A 22,625-nucleotide genomic window follows, 5' to 3' on the forward strand; every position below is an offset into this window, starting at 1 on the left:
AGTTTTATGCATAATCACAAAAATGGGTTAAAAGTGTATAAAAAGCAAATGAATTTTGGCGGGAAATTTTTAAAGATGTGATAGTTTAATAGCTTCACTCGTAGTTGATCACCCAGCTTATATATAATTAATGCATTTTATTTAACAATTTGACGTCAGTTGATAATATTAAAGCCACTGACCTCCAGATGGTAAAATGAAAAGAAATAAAATAAAATTTCAAGTAAATGGTAAATACTGATCTAGTTAGGTTTATTGTATAAATCCATCATTACTGACATTCAAGAAAGAATGTTGACAAAAGCGTTATTTATTGGGGTTTCTTTTCCATAATCTACTACGTTACTAACGCAGTAGCCAATATAAATAGGAGTAAGGCGGTCATGTGTCACAACAGTGATCCGGAAAAATCCCGGTATCCGGTATGCCCGGGATCGTTTATCAATTTTTGTCATTAAGTAGGCCCCTATCACATTTCAAGCTAAAGGTTAAATCGATAAATTGGTCATCATATGTATGAAATAATTAATCAATTATAATTTTAGTGCCATGAATTACTACAAATATAAAAACAAAAGCAGTTATTCGTATCCCTATATGTTTCATAAAATCCCGGATTCCGTGCGTTCCGGAGCACAGGTCGCGATATTGTCCTGTACGATCACGTGATACTAGAAAATTAACCGGATGAAAGAATTCCGTGGAATAATAAAAGAAGGTATTTCCCGTTGGTGGAAAAGCGAACTTTTTTTCCCAGAGCAATAATGTTAAAATATGAACATTTTGAAGTGTCATTTCGATTTCTTTCAACTATATAATGTTTTTGAGGGGGGACTTTGAAATATTAGCAAGACGGCAGTTTTTCTGCTATATTCTGGAGGTCAGCTGCTTTAAGGCGCGTTTCAATTTTCTAGTGAGAGTTTATGGTCGAAGAGATATTATGATTAAAGACAAATATTGTCTTTAATATACATTGTATATACAAAAATAACGCAGTTGTTACAATCTTACAAGTTTTATCATAGAATTATATTGTGAAAGGGAAACAATCCGCGTTATTTTGAAAATACAGATTGTCAGAGTTAAGCCTATTTCTTGATGGGTATTTTGTCTTGCGTGGGTTTCCTATACAGAAAACATGGTAGTATCACAATGTCCGTAGCTAACGATAACACAGAAACCTGGAATGATGTATTACTTAAACAAAGATATAAATTTAGTTTAAAAAATGCATCTCCATACTTTGAAAGAGCCCGTTACCATTAGCTACGCATTGTATTTTTCTTATGCTGTGGACTTTTTTGTATTTTTGAATAGTTGGTCAAATCGGGTCAGTCGTTTAACTTTTAATCTAAAATGGAAGGTTTTAATGTGTCTTTTTTATTTCAGTAGTCTGTCACGGCATTGGTAACATTTCAATTATTGTAATATTTTTTAGCGCTGGCCAAGCCATTTAGTCACCTGATAAATATGAAAACACGCGAACCTGCCGAAATGAAACTCTACGAGTCGCCTACCCCGCCCACACACATACACGTACAAGTGAAGAACTTAATGTGTGATATAAAACCAAAAGTTTTGATGCGCCAGGACTTGAAATATTTGGTTACACATTGCATTGTAACTTCCGGGGTTATAAATTAACAATTTGAAACTTAATCATTAATTTAATATTTCGAATACAAGATGATATTTTGATAATAAAAATGACAAAGACATTGTTTAAGATTTGTACATCAGGTAAAGATTCATTGCACAGCTATTCACAAATTCATTTATTGTTTGTCTAGACAGAAGAGCAAACAACATTTGACCTAAACACGAAGTTCATCTTTAATTTTGTAGTGTGTTATACACATGAACATCTGTCATGCTTTCTTCTACAGACTGGTATGCGTCATTAGTAGGATTTTCGTAGTTGTGAATTTCTGTTGTTCGTTCTCTTTCCGCTACAGACTGGTTTGCGTCATTAGTAGGATTTTCGTAGTTGTGAATTTCTGCTGTTCGTTCTCTTTCCGCTACAGACTGGTTTGCGTCATCATAAGGCGTTTCGTAGTAGTGAAGCTCTGCTGCTCGTTCTCTTTCTTCAACAGACTGGCTCGCATCATTAGTAGGATTTTCGTAGTTGTGAATTTCTGTTGTTCGTTCTCTTTCCGCTACAGACTGGTTTGCGTCATTAGTAGGATTTTCGTAGTTGTGAATTTCTGTTGTTCGTTCTCTTTCCGCTACAGACTGGTTTGCGTCATCAGAAGGCGTTTCGTAGTAGTGAAGCTCTGCTGTTCGTTCTCTTTCTTCAACAGACTGGCTCGCATCATTAGTAGGATTTTCGTAGTTGTGAATCTCTGTTGTTCGTTCTCTTTCCGCTACAGACTGGTTTGCGTCATTAGTAGGATTTTCGTAGTTGTGAATCTCTGTTGTTCGTTCTCTTTCCGCTACAGACTGGTTTGCATCATCATTAGGCGTTTCGTAGTAGTGAAGCTCTGTTGTTCGTTCTCTTTCTTCAACGGACTGGTTCGCGTCATTAGTAGGCATTTCGTAGCTGTGTATATCGGTTGTTCCTTCTTGCAAAGACTCGTATGCTCCTTCTCTTGTTTGCACTCCGTTATCATAGTCAAGATCTGTCGGAATATTCTCATTTGCGTACAGTGCTGTCGAGTATGCGGGGGATAAGTAATTTCCATCGCTTGATGCACTATGATCCGTCCTGTAAATAAATAATATGTATTTACGAATGTGCACGTTTTATATGTTATTTTCTTGAAGTAAAGAAATTATATATAGGTTGATACATTAATAGTTTTTGGCCTGAAAACGGAAAATATTATTGCCAAACAAACAGTCGGGGGGATTTTAAGTTTTCTTGTTTCCGGACCAAAACTGTTCATTCATCAAATATTCGTTTTTTTTCCCTTAACTCCCTAAACAATCTATTTAATTAGATCATCGTATGACACTTGTTATATGCAATAATTATAGTAACTAGAAAATTATAAAATGGCTTTGCTTACATACACGTTTTCCTACATAACAATTCTGTATTACCACATATACATGTATGTCATATATATCAAGAAGATGAAAGCAAAATACATTTATCATAATATGCTTATCAGTAAAATACTTTACTATTCGCCAGTGAAATAAATTTTAGTAGTCACTGTTTATCGTAAATCACTCGATTCTTCTTGTTTTCCTTTCATATATCAAAGATTATGAGATTATGGTTGTTGTAGTAAATATGCAGTGTAGTTTGTTAGGAAACATATAGAGGATATTGAATGTTTCTAGGTTTTAATACTAAATTTATTGAACGAGTTGAATAAAATCATATTATGCGAGACTCTAGCGAGCATAATATTGTTTTATTCAACAAGTTCAATAAATTTAGTATTGAATCTAGTACACGAATATAATATTCTATTTATCACATATATAAAATAAGTACGATAAACTCTTAACAAGAGTCATTTTTATTTGACGCGCCTATAGAGTAACGCTAACATTAGCGCGCTTTAACGCTATGTTTATAGCACAAATGACGTCACGTAAAAGTGTTATTACACTAGTGTAATATCGTCTAGTGTTATATCGTTTTTATTTAATGGCTTTATTACACTCCTGCGCCGCTGTTTATGTGATAAAAACGTTTCAGCACATTAAAAGCTAATATTTGAAAATGCATTATGAATGGTAATGGTTCGATATAACTATCATTTGGAGATATAAAAATTGCAACATTTTTTTTTCAAGTTACATATTTTTCGGCAATTTTCTCTTCTTTCTTCTCCACAACAGAAACACCAACGCCAATAGTATTACGGCAACAGCTACAAGTGAACCACCAACAACACCAGCCACGGGAAAATGAACAGCGTCTTTACTGTTGTTGAGTTTCGCTGAATAAAAAAAGATCATGTTTATTACACTAAAATAAGTAAAAACGTTTAACCAAACCATTTAGGTTAATTTAAGATTGTTAACTGTTTTGAATTATTGTATACTGTGTTAAAGGAACTTCATTGACGTCCCGTTACATAAAAAATAAAATTAAAAATTCTTGCTTACATGTAGATAAATTTCGGCACTAAAATGAAAGATATGAAAAATATAAAATACTCTGATATAAATTGCAAAATGTATTTAGTGCTATTTTCAGCCCGATTTAAGTGAAAATCGTTGCAACGCTTTTCAAGTTTGCCTCATTACTCACAATTATAGAATAAATGTTTTAGAATAACGAAGTGAACTTTTGCACACAAGTTATTTGTCTAGACATTCGTCACAATAATATCGAAAAATAATGTCATTGAAAAATAATGTCAAGTCAAGTAAAAAAACTCAGTGGAGTCCCTTTAACACTGACGTACATATAGGAGGTTAGAATCACGACCACAATCAGTCATCATATAGGAAAGATTCATAAAAGGGTTCAGATCCACTGTACACATGAAGAAGTGTCTTTTTCGGGTACGATAATTTCAAGTTAAGATACGTTTAAATCTAGAACAGTTTCAATAAACGTACACCATCAGAAAATTATGTTTTAAATTATATATGATTTTTAATCAAATATCACGACCAATTGTATCTTAAGGTATAGAGGTCCATGATGGAACAGGAAGGTCAATAACAATTAAATGTTATTAGTATTTAATAGTATTATACACACGTAAAAACAAACTACGAAATAATTCTAAATGGATGTGGTTGGCAAGTTTGAGTTAACATGATCCGATATGACATATTCATATATTATAGCATAGTAAATCGTTTTAGAACAAAAGACGATTGCTGTCCATGTTACTAAATCACTTAGGATGCTATAAAGGTACCGGTACAGTACAGAATGTCGGTGGTTTTACTAACGGATTGGGCACATCAGGTAAACATCTACCAGTATTTTTTTAGGCGAAAAGTCATCATTGTCGGTCAGACTCGACGTCACTGAAATTGCCAAATTAAGATCATGTTCGGCCGAAATAAAAAGCTATTTTCTGAGATCATTTATTTTTCCATTTTATGTCAATTCATGCAATAAGCGTTGCACGATACCTTTACCTGTTAGGATACACGTTTGAACCTTTTTATAAATAAATTTGTTTGCACAATGTCAAGCATACCTTTCATTTCACATTTCGATGTGTCCTTGTACCCGGCTTCACAGCCACCACTGCACTCGCCATTTCTAGTATTACATGTTCCAGATAAACAGTGTCCGCACACTTTCACACAATTCTTACCCCAAAATCCAGCATCACATTCTTAAAATAGCACAAAATAATAAAACAGTGTCCGTTAATTGCAATAATGTACACATAATATTATATGCTAGTCAGACGAATATTAATACCTATGGTCCAGGTTTATCTGATATTCACCGATGTCGAATATCCAAATATTTGGACCTGGCTTATTTTGATATTTACCATGGCTGAATATCTAAATATATGGGCCATGTTAATATGATATTCACTAAAGCGGAATATCTGAATCTATGCACCAAGCTTATATGATATTCACCTAGGCTGAATATCCAAATATATGGACTTGACTAATTTGATATTCAAAATGCTGAATATCCAAATAGATGGAGCAGGCTAATATGATATTCACCAAGGCTAAGTATCCAAATCTATGGACCTGGCTATTTCATGTATTAAGATTTTTACCAAGGCTTAGTATTTAAATCTATGAACCAGGCTAATACATGTAATATGATATTCGCAAAGGCTGAATATCCAATTATATGGACCAGGCTAATGTGATATTCGCTAAGGCTGAGAATCCAAATCTATAAACATGGCTAACTTGATATTTCATCGAGGCCGTATATCCAAATTTGTGGACCTGGCTATTGTGATATTAACCAAGGGCGAATTTCTAAATCTATGGACCTTTGATAAGGTATTTATCCTGGTCGATTATCAAGATCTATAATGATTTAAATGTTACCTTCATCACATCGCGGTCCTTTCCAGCCAGTCAAACAACCATCAAGACACGATCCAATAATATGATGACAGTCTGAGAAAACACTTGCACAATTTCCGCTACATGTGGACGAGCAGTTGAATCCATAGGATCCACTCGGGCACTCTGTAGAAAAAAAAATACTTAAAATAATAGTAATAATGTATCCGTATCGTTGACTATACAAAAAGATTTTCGAATGGTATAATATGAATGTGCTATTTTTTTTTCTTTTCATTTCTGTTCACATGAAAAGGCTTGTCCGCATTATATTTCAAAATTATTTCAGAATTTAATTATTCAAATAACGTGGTAGACATAAAATAATATGTCATTATTCGTGGAATACAAATTTTCGTGGTTTTCGTGATAAGCCAATCAACGAATTTAAGATTCAACGGAATGTTGTGTCGTTCGCTATATGATTATATATTTATCCATAGATTTAAGAGACATACAAATGTTTTGACCTTCGTGTAATAGTTACCCTACGAGGAATAGGTCTGCATAGTATTTACAGACCCGGGTGGCGTTTTGAAGACCGAGAGAGCGTAGCGATCGAGGTTTTTAAAAGGCCACCGGGTGTGTAAACACTATGCAGACCTATTCCGAGTGCGGTAACTATCTTTCCTACATGCTCTTTAGTTTTTTCTACCCAAACATCAGTTAATAACTCAATATTTATCAATATAAATCACAAGAAACCTTTGATTTATGTACATTATCATGTATAAGAATGCATTCCGAAGCCATTCAAATATACCAACCGCTACGCTCTTGTTATTCATTAGGCGTCATACTGTCCAGAAATTGACACAAGATGGGCATACGAATATGAAAATTTTAATTTCGTGCGAAGATAGCCCCGAAATTGGTCGACAGTCTCTCAACAGCCGAAACAAGTACGATTCCTACAGAAGGTCACGCGATCGCATCCGAGTCACACACGATTCCTACCGAAGGTCACGCGATCGCATCCGATACACACACGAAGTCACTTCAAAGATGCAATTTTGTACCAAGTAGTTTACCAGCAGGACACGCGAAGGTCACAAGATAGGTACACGACGTTGTATTTTGAGTACGATGCCTTCGTACGTGGTTACGAAGGCGTTAAGTGACCTTCACCTCCAGTTGGTATACAACCCACGGCCAACCGTGGCAAATTTTAGTTGCAGATAGTATCGGGAGCTAATTAAACTACGTTTAAACTTTATTTTGGTTCTTCATATTACTATCAAAAACAATTCTATTCACAAAAAAATCTATGATAAAAGTGATGACTTTGACTATGGTATAGTAAACTATCCACATTTAGATGGAGACGTACCGCATGCAACATCTGACGGGGTATATGTATCTCAGTAAATTATATTCGCTAAAAGCTAAATATTTCATAACTAGCAAGCTACTCAAACAGGGATACCGCTATTATCTATGGCCCTGGTTTATCTGGTATTCACCGATGCCGATTATCCAAATATTTGGACCTTGCTTATTTTGATATTTACCAAGGCTGAATATCTAAATCTATGGGCCATGTTAATATGATATTCACCAAAGCGGAATATCTGAATCTATGCACCAAGCTTATATGATATTCACCTAGGCTGAATATCCAAATCTATGGACTTGACTAATTTGATATTCAAAATGCTGAATATCCAAATAGATGGAGCAGGCTAATATGATATTCACCAAGGCTTATCCAAATCTATGGACCTGGCTATTAAGTTTTTTACCAAGGCTTAGTATTTAAATCTATGAACCAGGCTAATACATGTAATATGATATTCGCAAAGGCTGAATATCCAATTCTATGGACCAGGCTAATGTGATATTCGCTAGGGCTGAGTATCCAAATCTATAAACATGGCTAACTTGATATTTCATCAAGGCCGAATATCCAAATCTATTAATCTAGCAATTATGATTTTCAGCTAGACTGAATATCCAAATTTGTGGACCTGGCTATTGTGATATTAACCAAGGTTGAATTTCTAAATCTATGGACCTTTGATAAGGTATTTATCCTGGTCGATTATCCAGATCTATAATGATTTAAATGTTACCTTCATCACATCGCGGTCCTTTCCAGCCAGTCAAACAACCATCAAGACACGATCCATTAATATGATGACATTCTGAGAAAACGCTTGCACAATTACCGCTACATGTGGACGAGCAGTTGAATCCATAGGATCCACTCGGGCACTCTGTAGAAAAAAAATAATACTTAAAATAATAGTAATAATGTATCCGTACTTTTCGTTGACTATAAAAAAAAAGATTTTCGAATGGTATAATATGAATGTGTTATTTTCTCTTCATTTCATTTCTGTTCACATGAAAAGGCTTGTCCGCATTATATTGCAAAATTATTTCAGAATTTAATTATTCAAATAACGTGGTAGACATAAAATAATATGTCATTATTCGTGGAATACAAATTTTCGTTGTTTTCGTGATAAGCCAATCAACGAATTTAAGATTCAACGGAATGTTGTGTCGTTCGCTATATGATTATAATTATATTTATCCATAGATTTAAGAGACATACAAATGTTTTGACCTTCGTGTAATAGTTACCCTACGAGGAATAGGTCTGCATAGTATTTACAGACCCGGGTGGCGTTTTGAAGACCGAGAGAGCGTAGCGATCGAGGTTTTTAAAAGGCCACCGGGTGTGTAAACACTATGCAGACCTATTCCGAGTGCGGTAACTATCTTTCCTACATGCTCTTTAGTTTTTTCTACCCAAACATCAGTTTATAACTCAATATTTATCAATATAAATCACAAGAAACCTTTGATTTATGTACATTATCATGTATAAGAATGCATTCCGAAGCCATTCAAATATACCAACCGCTACGCTCTTGTAATTCATTAGGCGTCATACTGTCCAGAAATTGACACAAGATGGGCATACGAATATGAAATTTTTAATTCCGTGCGAAGATAGCCCCGAAATTGGTCGACAGTCTCTCAACAGCCGAAACAAGTACGATTCCTACAGAAGGTCACGCGATCACATCCGAGTCACACACGATTCCTACCGAAGGTCACGCGATTGCATCCGATACACACACGAAGTCACTTCAAAGATGCAATTTTGAACCAAGTAGTTTACCAGCAGGACACGCGAAGGTCACAAGATAGGTACACGACGTTGTATTCTGAGTACGATGCCTTCGTACGTGGTTACGAAGGCGTCAAGTGACCTTCACCTCCAGTTGGTATACAACCCACGGCCAACCGCGGCAAATTTCAGTTGCAGATAGTATCAGGAGCTAATTAAACTACGTTTAAACTTTATTTTGGTTCTTCATATTACTATCAAAAACAATTCTATTCACAAAAAAATCTATGATAAAAGTGATGACTTTGACTATGGTATAGTAAACTATCCACATTTAGATGGAGACGTACCGCATGCAACATCTGACGGGGTATATGTATCTTAGTAAATTATATTCGCTAAAAGCTAAATATTTCATAACTATCAAGCTACTCAAACAGGGATACCGCTATTATCTATGGCCCAGGTTTATCTGGTATTCACCGATGCCGATTATCCAAATATTTGGACCTTGCTTATTTTGATATTTACCAAGGCTGAATATCTTAATCTATGGGCCATGTTAATATGATATTCACTAAAGCGGAATATCTGAATCTATGCACCAAGCTTATATGATATTCACCTAGGCTGAATATCCAAATCTATGGACTTGACTAATTTGATATTCAAAATGCTGAATATCCAAATAGATGGAGCAGGCTAATATGATATTCACCAAGGCTAAGTATTCAAATCTATGGACCTGGCTATTAAGATTTTTACCAAGGCTTAGTATTTAAATCGATGAACCAGGCTAATACATGTAATATGATATTCGCAAAGGCTGAATATCCAATTATATGGACCAGGCTAATGTGATATTCGCTAAGGCTGAGTATCCAAATCTATAAACATGGCTAACTTGATATTTCATCAAGGCCGAATATCCAAATCTATTAATCTAGCAATTATGATTTTCAGCGAGACTGAATATCCAAATTTGTGGACCTGGCTATTGTGATATTAACCAAGGTTGAATTTCTAAATCTATGGACCTTTGATAATCCTGGTCGATTATCCAGATCTATAATGATTCAAATGTTACCTTCATCGCATTGCGATCCTTTCCAGCCAGGCAAACAACCATCAAGACACGATCCATTAATATGATGACAGTCTGAGAAAACGCTTGCACAATTTCCGCTACATGTTGACGAGCAGTTGAATCCATAGGATCCACTCGGGCACTCTGTAGAAAATAATAATACTTAAAATTATAGGAATAATGCATCCGTACTTTTCTTTGACTTTAAAAACAGATTTTCGAATGGAATATGAATGTGTTATTTTCTTTTCTTTTCATTTCTGTTCACATGAAAAGGCTTGTCCGCATTATATTGCAAAATTATTTCAGAATTTAATTATTCAAATAACGTGGTAGACATAAAATAATATGTCATTATTCGTGGAATACAAATTTTCGTGGTTTTCGTGATAAGCCAATCAACGAATTTAAGATTCAACGGAATGTTGTGTCGTTCGCTATATGATTATATATTTATCCATAGATTTAAGAGAAATACAAATGTTTTGACCTTCGTGTAATAGTTACCCTACGAGGAATAGGTCTGCATAGTATTTACAGACCCGGATGGCGTTTTGAAGACCGAGAGAGCGTAGCGATCGAGGTTTTTAAAAGGCCACCGGGTGTGTAAACACTATGCAGACCTATTCCGAGTGCGGTAACTATCTATCTCTTTAGTTTTTTCTACCCAAACATCAGTTTATAACTCAATATTTATCAATATAAATCACAAGAAACCTTTGATTTATGTACATTATCATGTATAAGAATGCATTCCGAAGCCATTCAAATATACCAACCGCTACGTTCTTGTAATTCATTAGGCGTCACACTGTCCCGAAATTGACACAAGATGGGCATACGAATATGAAATTTTTAATTTCGTGCGAAGATAGCCCCGAAATTGGTCGACAGTCTCTCAACAGCCGAAACAAGTACGATTCCTACAGAAGGTCACGCGATCGCATCCGAGTCACACACGATTCCTACCGAAGGTCACGCGATCGCATCCGATACACACACGAAGTCACCTCAAAGATGCAATTTTGTACCAAGTAGTTTACCAGCAGGACACGCGAAGGTCACAGGATAGGTACACGACGTCGTATTTTGAGTACGATGCCTTCGTACGTGGTTACGAAGGCGTCAAGTGACCTTCACCTCCAGTTGGTATACAACCCACGGCCAACCGCGGCAAATTTCAGTTGCAGATAGTATCGGGAGCTAATTAAACTACGTTTAAACTTTATTTTGGCTCTTCATATTACTATCAAAAACAATTCTATTCACACAAAAATCTATGATAAAAGTGATGACTTTGACTATGGTATAGTAAACTATCCACATTTAGATGGAGACGTACCGCGTGCAACATCTGACGGGGTATATGTATCTCAGTAAATTATATTTTCTAAAAGCTAAATATTTCATAACTAGCAAGCTACTCAAACAGGGATACCGCTATTATAAATTACGTAATTTTTTTACAAAATTTTACAATCGTAACTTTGATTTAATCTCAAAATACAGTAGTGATTCAAAAATGATTTTAATGGAGATGTCATTGTAATTTTTCTGTGGCCTTGGCTAAAATTATTAAACGTTTAACCAAAAGAGGTTTTTTTTTTAGATCTACCGCATGCTAAGTGTTTAACACTTAAACAGTTGGTCCTTTTCTCTTTTGAGTACATCTGACAGACCAACTATACCGCATGCTTAGTGTCAACACTTTAACAGTTGGTCCATCCTCTTTCTATTACATCTGACGGACCAAGTGGGATACTCTATAATGGACAGTTCCTAATGCCATTTGGGACTGACTTGCCATAATGATCGTCTTCTGCTTTGCTTCGTCGGGCCCTTGTAGGTGATTTTTTGTTACTCCGTCTTCCTTTAAAATATTGAGTACTTTTGTTATGGTCATATGGGTATTCCTTTATATGTATCTACATGATCATTTCGGTGTTTTACTTATTTTACCTTTTGAAACCATAACAACTGTTATAAATTTACTTGGCGGGGATTTATTTTATTTACACCGTCTCGTTTATAGGAACATGGTGGGCTAAGAGTGAGGTTTGGTGCTACAATAACCTGTTTAAACTCCCCAGTAGTACTTACGCTGCTGACCGGTCCAAGGCGGTGCCCCTCTTTATTTCTTAGATGCACGTCTTTGTTATTTCATACTGTTTTGTTGACAATTTTGCCGGTGGGCCTTGTTGTTTTCTCCTCTACGGTAAGTATTTTCCCTTTTGCCCCTAGTTTTATTTATTTAATAAATCAATCATTTATTTGTTTTCTTTGATCTCCTTGTCGTTTACCATTATTTCGTCTTATGTATCATTTAAGTGATAAGCCTATCCGTGCTCTACTTTGCGCCCTGTCCGATTTTCTAGGGGGGGGGGTCCTTTTGTGTTACTTGGTTCTTGTTGTTTGGTCGTGTGGTTGTTTCGTTCATTAAACGCTGCCTTTCCTTGTTGATCTTGTTTATCATATTTGTTAAAACTTTATCATACCACCCAAGGTGGGCCTGTGTGCCTCATCATATTTTCTAAGATGTCTCAAAAGTAGCAATGCTGCTGCCTTCTTTTTCTCGGTTGACTCATCACCAAAGCATGTAAATCTGCAGGAAATAAACTGAAAATAATTGTAAATTAATTGCAAATAATGGAAGCTTTTGATGTCTCTGTAATTATGTGCAAGAGTGACAGATGAGGAAGATGGTCTAGCCGTTTATATGTCCACCATGATAAACATGCAAAGCTTGAGCCATTAAAAATTGCTTTCTTCGGCCTCATCGTGGTCCCATCTCTATGACATCGTACCAAAATACGATGGTGACACGACGGTATTGCGGGGGCTTCACGTAGTCGTGTTCCCTTTTTAAGACTATCGGGAATCTTCGTGTTTACTTCGTATTGTCTTCTTGAGGCTAAAAATGCAAGATTGCACCGATGATCACACAAAGAAAAGACGAAGACTACACGATTTGACAGGATGGCTTCACGACGGCCTTACGAATGGCAAAATTGACATACGAATTCAACACGAAAATGAACCTTCGCAATGTCTTCGGGCAATTTTTAGCATGCCAAAGATTTTGGAACCGCTCACGAAGTTGCTGCCGGAGCTTGAAATATTGAGCCGAGGATCATACGATGACAAAAGATGCCCTCACGAATGACACGATGTTATTACGATCAGATCCGAATTTGAACATTTCCTTATTCGTGTATCCATCTGATGCCTAATTCGGGACACTGTGACGCCTGCACAAATCAGGTGTTATTTGAATATTCTCGTTTTTTTCGTTAGGTTTCATTATGTAATAAGGTCAGGTAAATATACCTGTTGAGAGTCTCAAGTCATTGATATGAAGAGGGTAAAGGTTATATTATTATTTTGTAATATGTATATATAATATTAATAAAAATAAAAATATATTGACATAGAATACTTTATCTTGATATATAATGAATTTCATGTTAAATATATGATCAGCCTATTTTAGAGATAAAATGTACGATTATGTTCAAAGGAAAGTAAGTGACAGGCTTTTGTGAATATAAATAAATACTAATAATACATGTAGTTAAACTGCCTTGTAAGTTTGTTTGTTTAGGTTTTGTTGTTGTTATTATTTTTTTTATGTAGGCGTTATATAGATGGCGGATTTTAAATATGCTTAGTATTTCATTCATGTTCGGAAGAATTTTCTTTCGGTGTATACTCTATAAGAATCATTGCCCCTTCTTGATGTTTAATAAGATCGTTTATATCCCATGCAGAATTGTTAAAATAACGCAGGATTGTGCAACAAAATCTGACAGAATTGTGGAAATAAATGCCGAAAACTAGTATAATTATATGAAGCTAAATAGTTCGGTAAAATGTGTTTATACCGAAAAGCAAACTATAAAGAAGGACTTTATGCGCGATATATCGGCAAAACACAAACTTATACTCAAGAACGGTAGTCAGGTCGGTTTTCTTAAAGCAAAAACTATCATACGAGAGCTAGAATATGATGTCCTACCAGCCGTATGCGCTGATTCATTTCTTTTAATTTGATGAACATGTACATTAATTTTTATATATCGGTCCTATTCCTATTCAAACTGATAATCCCCCACCCATATTTGCACAATTCAGAGTTATTTTTTTGCATAATTCCTGCATTATTGTCATTGGATATACGTATACGGGGATTATTATGTAATGCTAAATCTTAAATGCACGAGTTTCAAATATTTTCTTTTGTATAGAGGGCAATAGAACAATAACAGGTCGGTATCTATGTGCAGACCTGTTAAGCGGTCGGTAAGTGATTTACTAGACCGCTTTTAACAAAGGAGCCCGTAGGTAAGGATTGCTTGTAGGGTCTTGTTTTACAATAACAGTAACATTTTCATTGGTGTCATTCAACCTAGCGTGACTATTTTTAAACGTCCGTTGAAATCTTAATTATGTATAAGAATAATACAGAAATTCTAAACAAATATTATTATATTACCCTGATTGCATTTCGGAGTGTCCTTGTATCCTGTTTCACACCCACCACTACAATACCCATTTATCATATTGCACGTTCCAGACAAACAATGCCCGCAAACTCGTGCACAAGTCTTTCCCCAAAGCCCAACATCGCATCCTGTCGATGGAATAAAGTTATTTTAGAAAAGAAATCAAACTCGCTGTTATAGTTTTAAAGGCCCATTATGCCACAGAAATGCTTTTAATTTTCTTTTTAAACTATTTTTACTTTTTTGGTGTTATAGTTTTAAAAACGTTACTCATTGGTCAATAATCTGAGCCATCTTTTGCTTTTGATGCAATTTAGCAAGTGATACAGCTATATTGATATAGTATTTTGTATGGAAGTCAAAATACTTCTTTGTTTAAATTTTGATAATTTTATGACAAATAATTTCACATTCTCTGCTACTTTCTTCACGTTATATGCATCTTACATGCTCTCAAATCATTATTTAAGCATTATAAAAACAATTGTTTGCTCTTTTCATCAGAAGTAAAAATTCATTCGTTTCTGAAAATTTATGTGCTTTATAGGAACCGCACTAAGGTCTAAAATTGAAATTATTAATGACTTAAAACATGAGGATATGCAAAAGTAATTTAATTTTAAATAACTTGAAAAAGCTTTTTTCTGCTTTTTCTTAGTCAGCTTTGAATGAAAATGAAATAAAAACTTACAAGAGATATCACCTATATCTTACCACTGTGTACTCTGACGTCACATAATACGAGATCCGCAAACGAATTTGCCAGCGTTATTCTAACAAGGTTTCCTTTCAGCGGTGTATTGCACGAGACATGGATTGACGTGTTAGAAGGCACGGAATTATTGTGCATGTAACATAATTTTACATCTGATTCAGGCGGATAGAAGGTTTTGTCCTCGACTTTTTCTGCTGGGGCAGTTTCTACTGTAACTTTGAATCCTTTGAAATTAACTGAAAAAAAGTTATAATGATCGTTTGCATTTGTCGTTATATGATTTGTTGTTGTTTTTGTCTTCTTTGTCATTATAATTGGTTTGCGGGTTTGTCTTTCAATGTTGTTTTCGTTTGTTGTTGTTTTTGTCATTTTTTTCTCGGGGGGGGGTATTTTTTGTTACTTTATATAACTATGACAACACTTAATTAACTTTGATGCGCGTCTGTGAATATAAATGATGATTTTGACAGTTTACATGGTATTCAACATAAGGTACGCACAATTTTACAATGATAAGAAAAATACATATTCATCTTGTGCGTTTATTACAGTGTGCCATTTTCACAGCTCACCGTTATTTCAGTATACGATTGTTAAGTTTCGTATTAATATAAAATATGAAATTTTAGCTATTTTTTAGTTTCTTTACTTTATATTTTATTCTAAATAAACATCTTTTACAAAAAAGCAACAATTGTGCACAGATATGAAAAAATAGTATGGTGGAACAAAATACACCATCTTTCAATCTTAAAAACAACTCTTGAATACTTTTGTTGTTGCTTTTTCTTCCAACTAAAAAGTTACGAAAAAAATCTGAATTTACCAAGGAATTCTTCCTTAGTTAGAAAAGTCATTTCCCATATGGTTTCAACTGTTGGTGTTTGTACTCTCCACCATGGCGGACTATATCTGGTTACTCCAATCTCATCACGGTATGAATAACTACATGTTGTGTTATCGCCATCGTTGGCAAAAAAAGCCCAATGACGACTTGAATTTGAAAACCCGACGTATAATTGCCTCGCAACTTCTGTTTCTGCCAGATCTCCTTAAATATGTAATATGACATACGTTGACGTGATTTGACGTTATTGGATGTATTGCGTAAAACATTATTACCATTTCATAAAATTGGGAAATCATTTTTTAAATGAAAGAAACTACCAATTACAATGAATTAAGTTGGAAGAGATTCGCATAACATTAGAAGTACTTTTATTATAATAATATGAAAGAAAGCAAATCCTTTGAACGAGGAAGTCAGATAAAAAAAAATAATTTTTTTTTATTGCACATATTTCGTTTTAAAGGTGTCATTCAGTATTTTTATTTGGCGATTCCGCTTTTAACAAGAACAGCTCAGCAATTCTCTCTCTCATTCGAAAAGTTGCGATTGTTACGTTGTCGGAATACCTCGCTGATTATCATTGAGTTACATTTAAATGGCGGTGACCATAAATGACGGGCCGGAATTTTTACTTTTCCATAAATATATACAGCTAGAAAAATGACTTACTAATAGTTGAAGTGAAAACTATTTTACATTATACTTACGGATCTGACAACCCAGCCCGTACCATTTGACGTCACAGCCATTATAACAGTAGCCAGTTTCCTCATCACAAGTGTTGTTATTTTTACAGTGACATTTATATTGGCAATTAGGGCCAAATTTTTTGACGTCACCATGAGCATTTGCGCATGTTTCACCTTAAATTATAAATAAATTTGAAAACAAAAACAAACAAACACATGTCACAACAGGAATGCTTCCATGTCGGTTTCATTTAACTTTTTCCGATTTGTGTTTAAACTGGTTTTCACTCGAGCATTCATAGGTGAATGGTGGTCACACGAAAAATCATAGTTTCTGAAACAAACTGTATTTCAAACTCATGCTATGTTTTCACCGCCGATCAGAATGATCAACTCGATCGTCCCGATCACATTAATTCCCCGATGAAGCCCGACCAAGCTGGATTAAATGCACATTCACGACTCCTACACGACCTCAAGTCGACCCTACACGATGTTTTACGACTTCTTCTCGACGACAATCCGACCAACATCCCGACTTCTGCTCGGTCACCTAGACCTATACGCGAGTCATACACGATCTCAACTAGACTAACTGGACCTCGATCGTTGCCAGATTTCAACCCGACCAGATCGGATAATGCTCGAGTAGAAGTCGAGATGATCGTGTACAGATCGTGTTAGAGATGTATACCCGACCAAACTAGATCGTTACACGATTTATTCTCAATCAACTAGATCTTCTACTCAATCACTATACGATCGCTTCTCGACCGCTTATCTACTCGATCGCTACTCAATTTTTTTTGACATGACAAAAAAATTCGGGTAGGAAGCCCGAGTCATGCCGGCCAATGTAGAACGCTCCGACCACCCCCAATCACGCATACAGATCGAGTTAGACCGGTACCCGATCGCTTGATCGTGCTTGATCGAGTTGATCTGACCGGCGGTGAGAACACAGCATTATTGTAACTATTGTACATATTTAAGTTTATTGCTAATGGTGGTGGAGCATTAAAGAAATTCATTTATTTATTTATTTATTTTTACTTTTGTTTTTATTAACACTTTTTTCTTGATTATTTGAATTTAAATACAAAATGTGACTTTTGATAACAAATTAATTTTATTGCATGACATCGTCATAAACGACACATCCGTTTTGATCTTAATTGTATGATATTCACAAAGATAAACATAACTTTGGCAAAAACACTCTTAATCAGGTCAGTGTCTTGTGCTCCTTCATATCAATTGATGTACTTATAAATTTCCGATCGGAACTCATCGGCTATTATTCATAACAACGAAAAACAACAAGGGTTATAATAAGATCAACTCGTGTCATTCGTACAGAAAATGCGTCAACATGTAAAGAAAACAACAAGATTTTATAGTAAACAAGGAAAATCCAAATTGACCAACATGACTACATATTAATTGTTCCGCATTTAATTTTTAAAGCAGCATGCCTCTAGATTCGTTCTTATGTTCATGATTTTTTTGAAAATTCATTTAAAAGTAACATAAATTAAAGTGAACGAAGAAAGTAATTTACACATAACAAATTTACATGGTACTTAAATTCAACGTAAATTAGAAATATGATGACGAAGTCATTAATCGGACACGGGTAAATTATTATTTGAATCTTGAATTTCTTTACTTTTCTTATACACATGAATTGTCTACAGTTTGAATTTTTTATGCTGCTTTAATACAGTTAAATGTACATATGTCCTAATCTTCTTATATTTTTTGTAAATATGATTGACTTTAAAAATCATATCCTACCGTCTAAAATGAGACCTATCGTTTAATTCTTCCCTTATCCCCAATTGGTTTGACTGAATAAAAAAACCAAAATGCGTCAAGAAAAAATATAATCATGTTATTTCCGAATGGCTTATCTATATACAAATAAAAAAATCACAAGAATAAAGATCAACAAGGTAAAGGCAACGTTCACAGGAACACTGTAAAAATGTAAATAAATCTCTGTTGCACCATGAACAACATACGATATATAAACCTTATCGTGAGCTATATACGTTAACTTATATACAGTGTACATTGTACCTCGGATACTGCTTATCGTTGGTTATATACGTCAAAATGCGGCATACCGCAATATATATTCGACTTACGCATAAACCCGAGTAAAGCGAGTTTGAGTTATTGAGAGTCAACTGTATATCACTGAATTTGTAAAGATGATCAACATTGTGATCATCACCATAAAATTTTTCCTTCAGACTACACGATTACGAGTCAGATTACGTCGACTGCTTTAGCCACGACTGTGATAACGATTTTTACGACTTCGACAGCTTCTACAACGCGTATGACTTAAAAAATATTATAACTGCGAGTTCGGCTATAACTACGACAACAAATATTACACCTACGATAAACTTCCAAAAATGGTGACATTAGCCGTGATTATAACGATTATAGGAAGAAACTGAAGTAGAATGCGACAACAAGTAAGTACGACTTTTGTGCGACAATGACAACAACGACAATGACTACAAGTGTTACAGTTTCTACGACTAGAAGTACGGGCGAGTACGACTGCGTTAATAATGCTAATGACTACGTTTTACGCGATAACACAAGCGAGCACGACTACGACATCGACTACGAATATGGTCGATACGACTTCTACAACTACGATTTCTACGACTACAACTTCTACGACTGCGTGTACAGATACAGATTTGACTCAATCGGCTACAACCTAAAACATCCTACGAATTTTACGATCACGAGTACACCAGACAATAATTCCTGTAAACACGACTACCCTGACGACTATAACTACGGCTACGGCTACCTCGACTATGTCTAGGACTTCTACGACGACACATATGGCTATGTAGACGACTTCGACTACAAATTAAACGACTATGAGTACAGATACTCAGCGACGACTATAACTGTGGCTACGACTACTAAGAAGGCGCCTTCGACCTTACGACAACGACAGCGTCGAAACAGACTCCAGTAATATTTTTATGCGATCTAGTCTTCGGCGACAACTACAATATTGACAGCGACTGACGTATATGGGTGACTATAAAGGCGACCATTCAACAGCTAGCTACGGTGAGAACCACAAAACCAGTAGAGATTATTTTCTTGTCAAATACAATTTATAAATAATATAAAACTTATAAAACTATAAAAGATATTAAAAAAACTTAGTTTTAAAGACAGTTACCTGTTACTTGTATGTGTATACACATCGCACTTAAAATAATTACAAAGAAACAATTTCCAAACAACATTTTCACACCAAAAATTCATGAATGCGATTTCGTGTAAAATAAGACGTTTCTCTTAATGTAATTACAGGATGTTAATTAACTGTCAAGTGCCCGGATAAGCAATCTATTTTATCCTTCTGTTTAAGGTTTTGATGCTATATTAACAGGATCTAACGTGCTTTGTCATTTGATATTATGAGGTTATTTTTATACATTGTTGAGTACATGTACAATACTGAATATAATTGGGTCATTATCTCGATAGTGTAAAAACTTATATTTGACAAGGCGCTAGCCGGATTAGACATTTATTTTTTGTTTTTATTATACTTTAAGCAGTGTTAAGTGAAAAATGACTTGAAACATTACCTTTATGGGCTGCATTACCTTAAAATATCATTATACTAATTCTAAAAGATAAGTTGAGATAGAAATTAAAATTTATTAATGATCTAGAGTTTGAGGAGGGTAGGGAAAACACCGGACATTAAATACGGTACTACCTGATAAGATTAGTAATTAAAAAATGGGCGAAATATTTATGTAAAATAACAAAAAAAACTTGACTGTATATATTATTATCTACTTCTTTTTTTATTCACTATACAATGTCATTCACCTCACATAGGTCATTCACCTTACATGTGTACTGTAAAACCTTAACCATGCTAAATACTTGTGTCTTGCATGAACTTGCCCATATTTCAATCTGGACAATACCATTTTTTTTTTTTTTTGTTGTTGTTGTTTTTTGTTGTTTTTTTTTTTTGGGGGGGGGGGGAGAGTATAAGAATATATGCAGACTATATAACGCATATTTGCATGGTCTGGTCGCTTGCAAGTTAAACATTTACGGTTAAAATGGTTAAATTTTGAATAATTACTATCATGAAAAAGTGTCTGCTCTGTTGGTAAAAGATATAAAGATATTAAATGAAAATGTCGAATGTTAAACAATCATCTGTTTCTTTTTTTATCATCATCATCAACATCAGTATTATTATTACTACTACTGCTACTGCTACCGCTACAGCTAGCGTTATCGTTATCGTCAGCGTTACCGTTAGCGTTTTTTATCGTTGTCGCTAGCGTTATCGTTATTATTTTCGTTATCGTTATTATTATCGTTATAGTTATTATTATCATCGTTATCGTTAATATTATCGTTATCGTCATTATTATCGTTATCGTTAACGTTAGTATTATCTTTATTGTTATTAGTATCGTTATTATTATCGTTATCGTTATTATTATTATTATTATTATTATTATTATTATTATTATTATTATTACATGTTTGTTAGTTTGTTTGTTTTTCTTTTCTTTTCATTTCTTCGTTTGTTTGAGACAGGGTGGTGGTCTTTAAGAATATTTTAACACAGGGAGTTAATCTTCACAGGATACATGATGGAAAAATTAGAAATTTTCCTCCCTTGCATGATACGTTGGGAAAAAAATCGTAAATAGTTTATCTTTGACGTCTTAAAAATAACTTGATATACATTTACTTTTGTTTATTAATTTTCGTCAGCAATGCTATTCTGGCAAACATTCGCTCATTGTCGAATTTACACATTAAATAACCCTTTAAATTAGTATGAAAACACTTGTCAACAAGATCTTTGTTTTATAAACAAGATTGCTCCCGCATGACAAATTATTTATTATATGTATAAAATAGAATTTTCATAATTATTACATTGTATATGAAATTAAGCAGCTTCAATCAGGTCCAAAAGCCTTAAACATGCGAGTTAAAAGTCTAACATTGATCAACTTATTAGGCACATAAACCGAAATTTTATGAAAAAAATATAACAGACAAATACATGAAATATACCCAGAATTAAATTGTAAAACGATATTTAGTGCGATTTTTAGCCTGATATGAGATAAAAGAACCTAACCCCTTTTAATGTTTTAGATATTTTTGTACATTTGAATTGACATTTGGAAAAAAACATAATTATTTAGCGAATTATCTGAAATTTTACACAAATGTTACTACTTAAAATAGTATAATAAGCCGAAAATAAATTTCCTTTTCCTGGATAAAAAAAACCTCAGTGGAGTCCCTTTATAACTAAAGCTGGCCAGTTACGTACATTCAATCAGTCGGCTAAGTTCAGCATATTTCTGGTACTTAATTTAATGATAAACTAAGAAGTAGTTTACTATTTAAACGGTATAAAATTAGCATATACTTATTATATGAAGAAACAGAAAAACAAAACTAGGCAGCCACTTGAACTCGTGACGGGGATGTCATTACATGTAGATGTATTGGGTGAACATTCTGATATATCACCCACGGTGGGATGTGATACTGATGAATTGACAATCTAATAAAAATAACGTTAAAGGTGTAATAAATACCAACTAGTTTTACCCTCAGCCAACTGATACCTAGCTACTGGACCAGTTCATGCCATCTTCCGTGCAGTCTGATCATGGTATA

General features: G+C 34.5%; 1 protein-coding gene across 3 annotated transcripts; it reads right to left on the reverse strand.

Annotated features, from left to right (window-relative positions):
• Window positions 1-1,657: 1,657 nt before the first annotated feature.
• Window positions 1,658-20,259, reverse strand: LOC132735606 (multiple epidermal growth factor-like domains protein 10). 3 transcript variants are annotated; one of them, XM_060722579.1, is made up of 10 exons: window positions 20,122-20,259; window positions 16,914-17,069; window positions 16,183-16,407; window positions 15,356-15,592; window positions 14,632-14,769; window positions 8,043-8,186; window positions 5,953-6,096; window positions 5,121-5,261; window positions 3,755-3,896; window positions 1,658-2,704 (listed from the first exon to the last, which is right to left on the reverse strand). In XM_060722579.1, the coding sequence occupies exons 1-10, from the start codon at window positions 20,186-20,188 to the stop codon at window positions 1,834-1,836; spliced, it is 2,265 nt and encodes a 754-aa protein (XP_060578562.1). In that variant the 5' UTR covers window positions 20,189-20,259; the 3' UTR covers window positions 1,658-1,833. The 3 variants fall into 3 exon arrangements, with proteins under 3 accessions (XP_060578562.1, XP_060578563.1, XP_060578564.1); XM_060722580.1 differs by lacking the exon at window positions 8,043-8,186; XM_060722581.1 differs by lacking the exon at window positions 5,953-6,096.
• Window positions 20,260-22,625: the final 2,366 nt, after the last annotated feature.

The sequence above is a fragment of the Ruditapes philippinarum genome, unplaced genomic scaffold (assembly GCF_026571515.1).
Source record: "Ruditapes philippinarum isolate M1 unplaced genomic scaffold, ASM2657151v2 ctg2852_1_1_1_1, whole genome shotgun sequence".
In the NCBI taxonomy this organism is placed as follows: domain Eukaryota; kingdom Metazoa; phylum Mollusca; class Bivalvia; order Venerida; family Veneridae; genus Ruditapes; species Ruditapes philippinarum.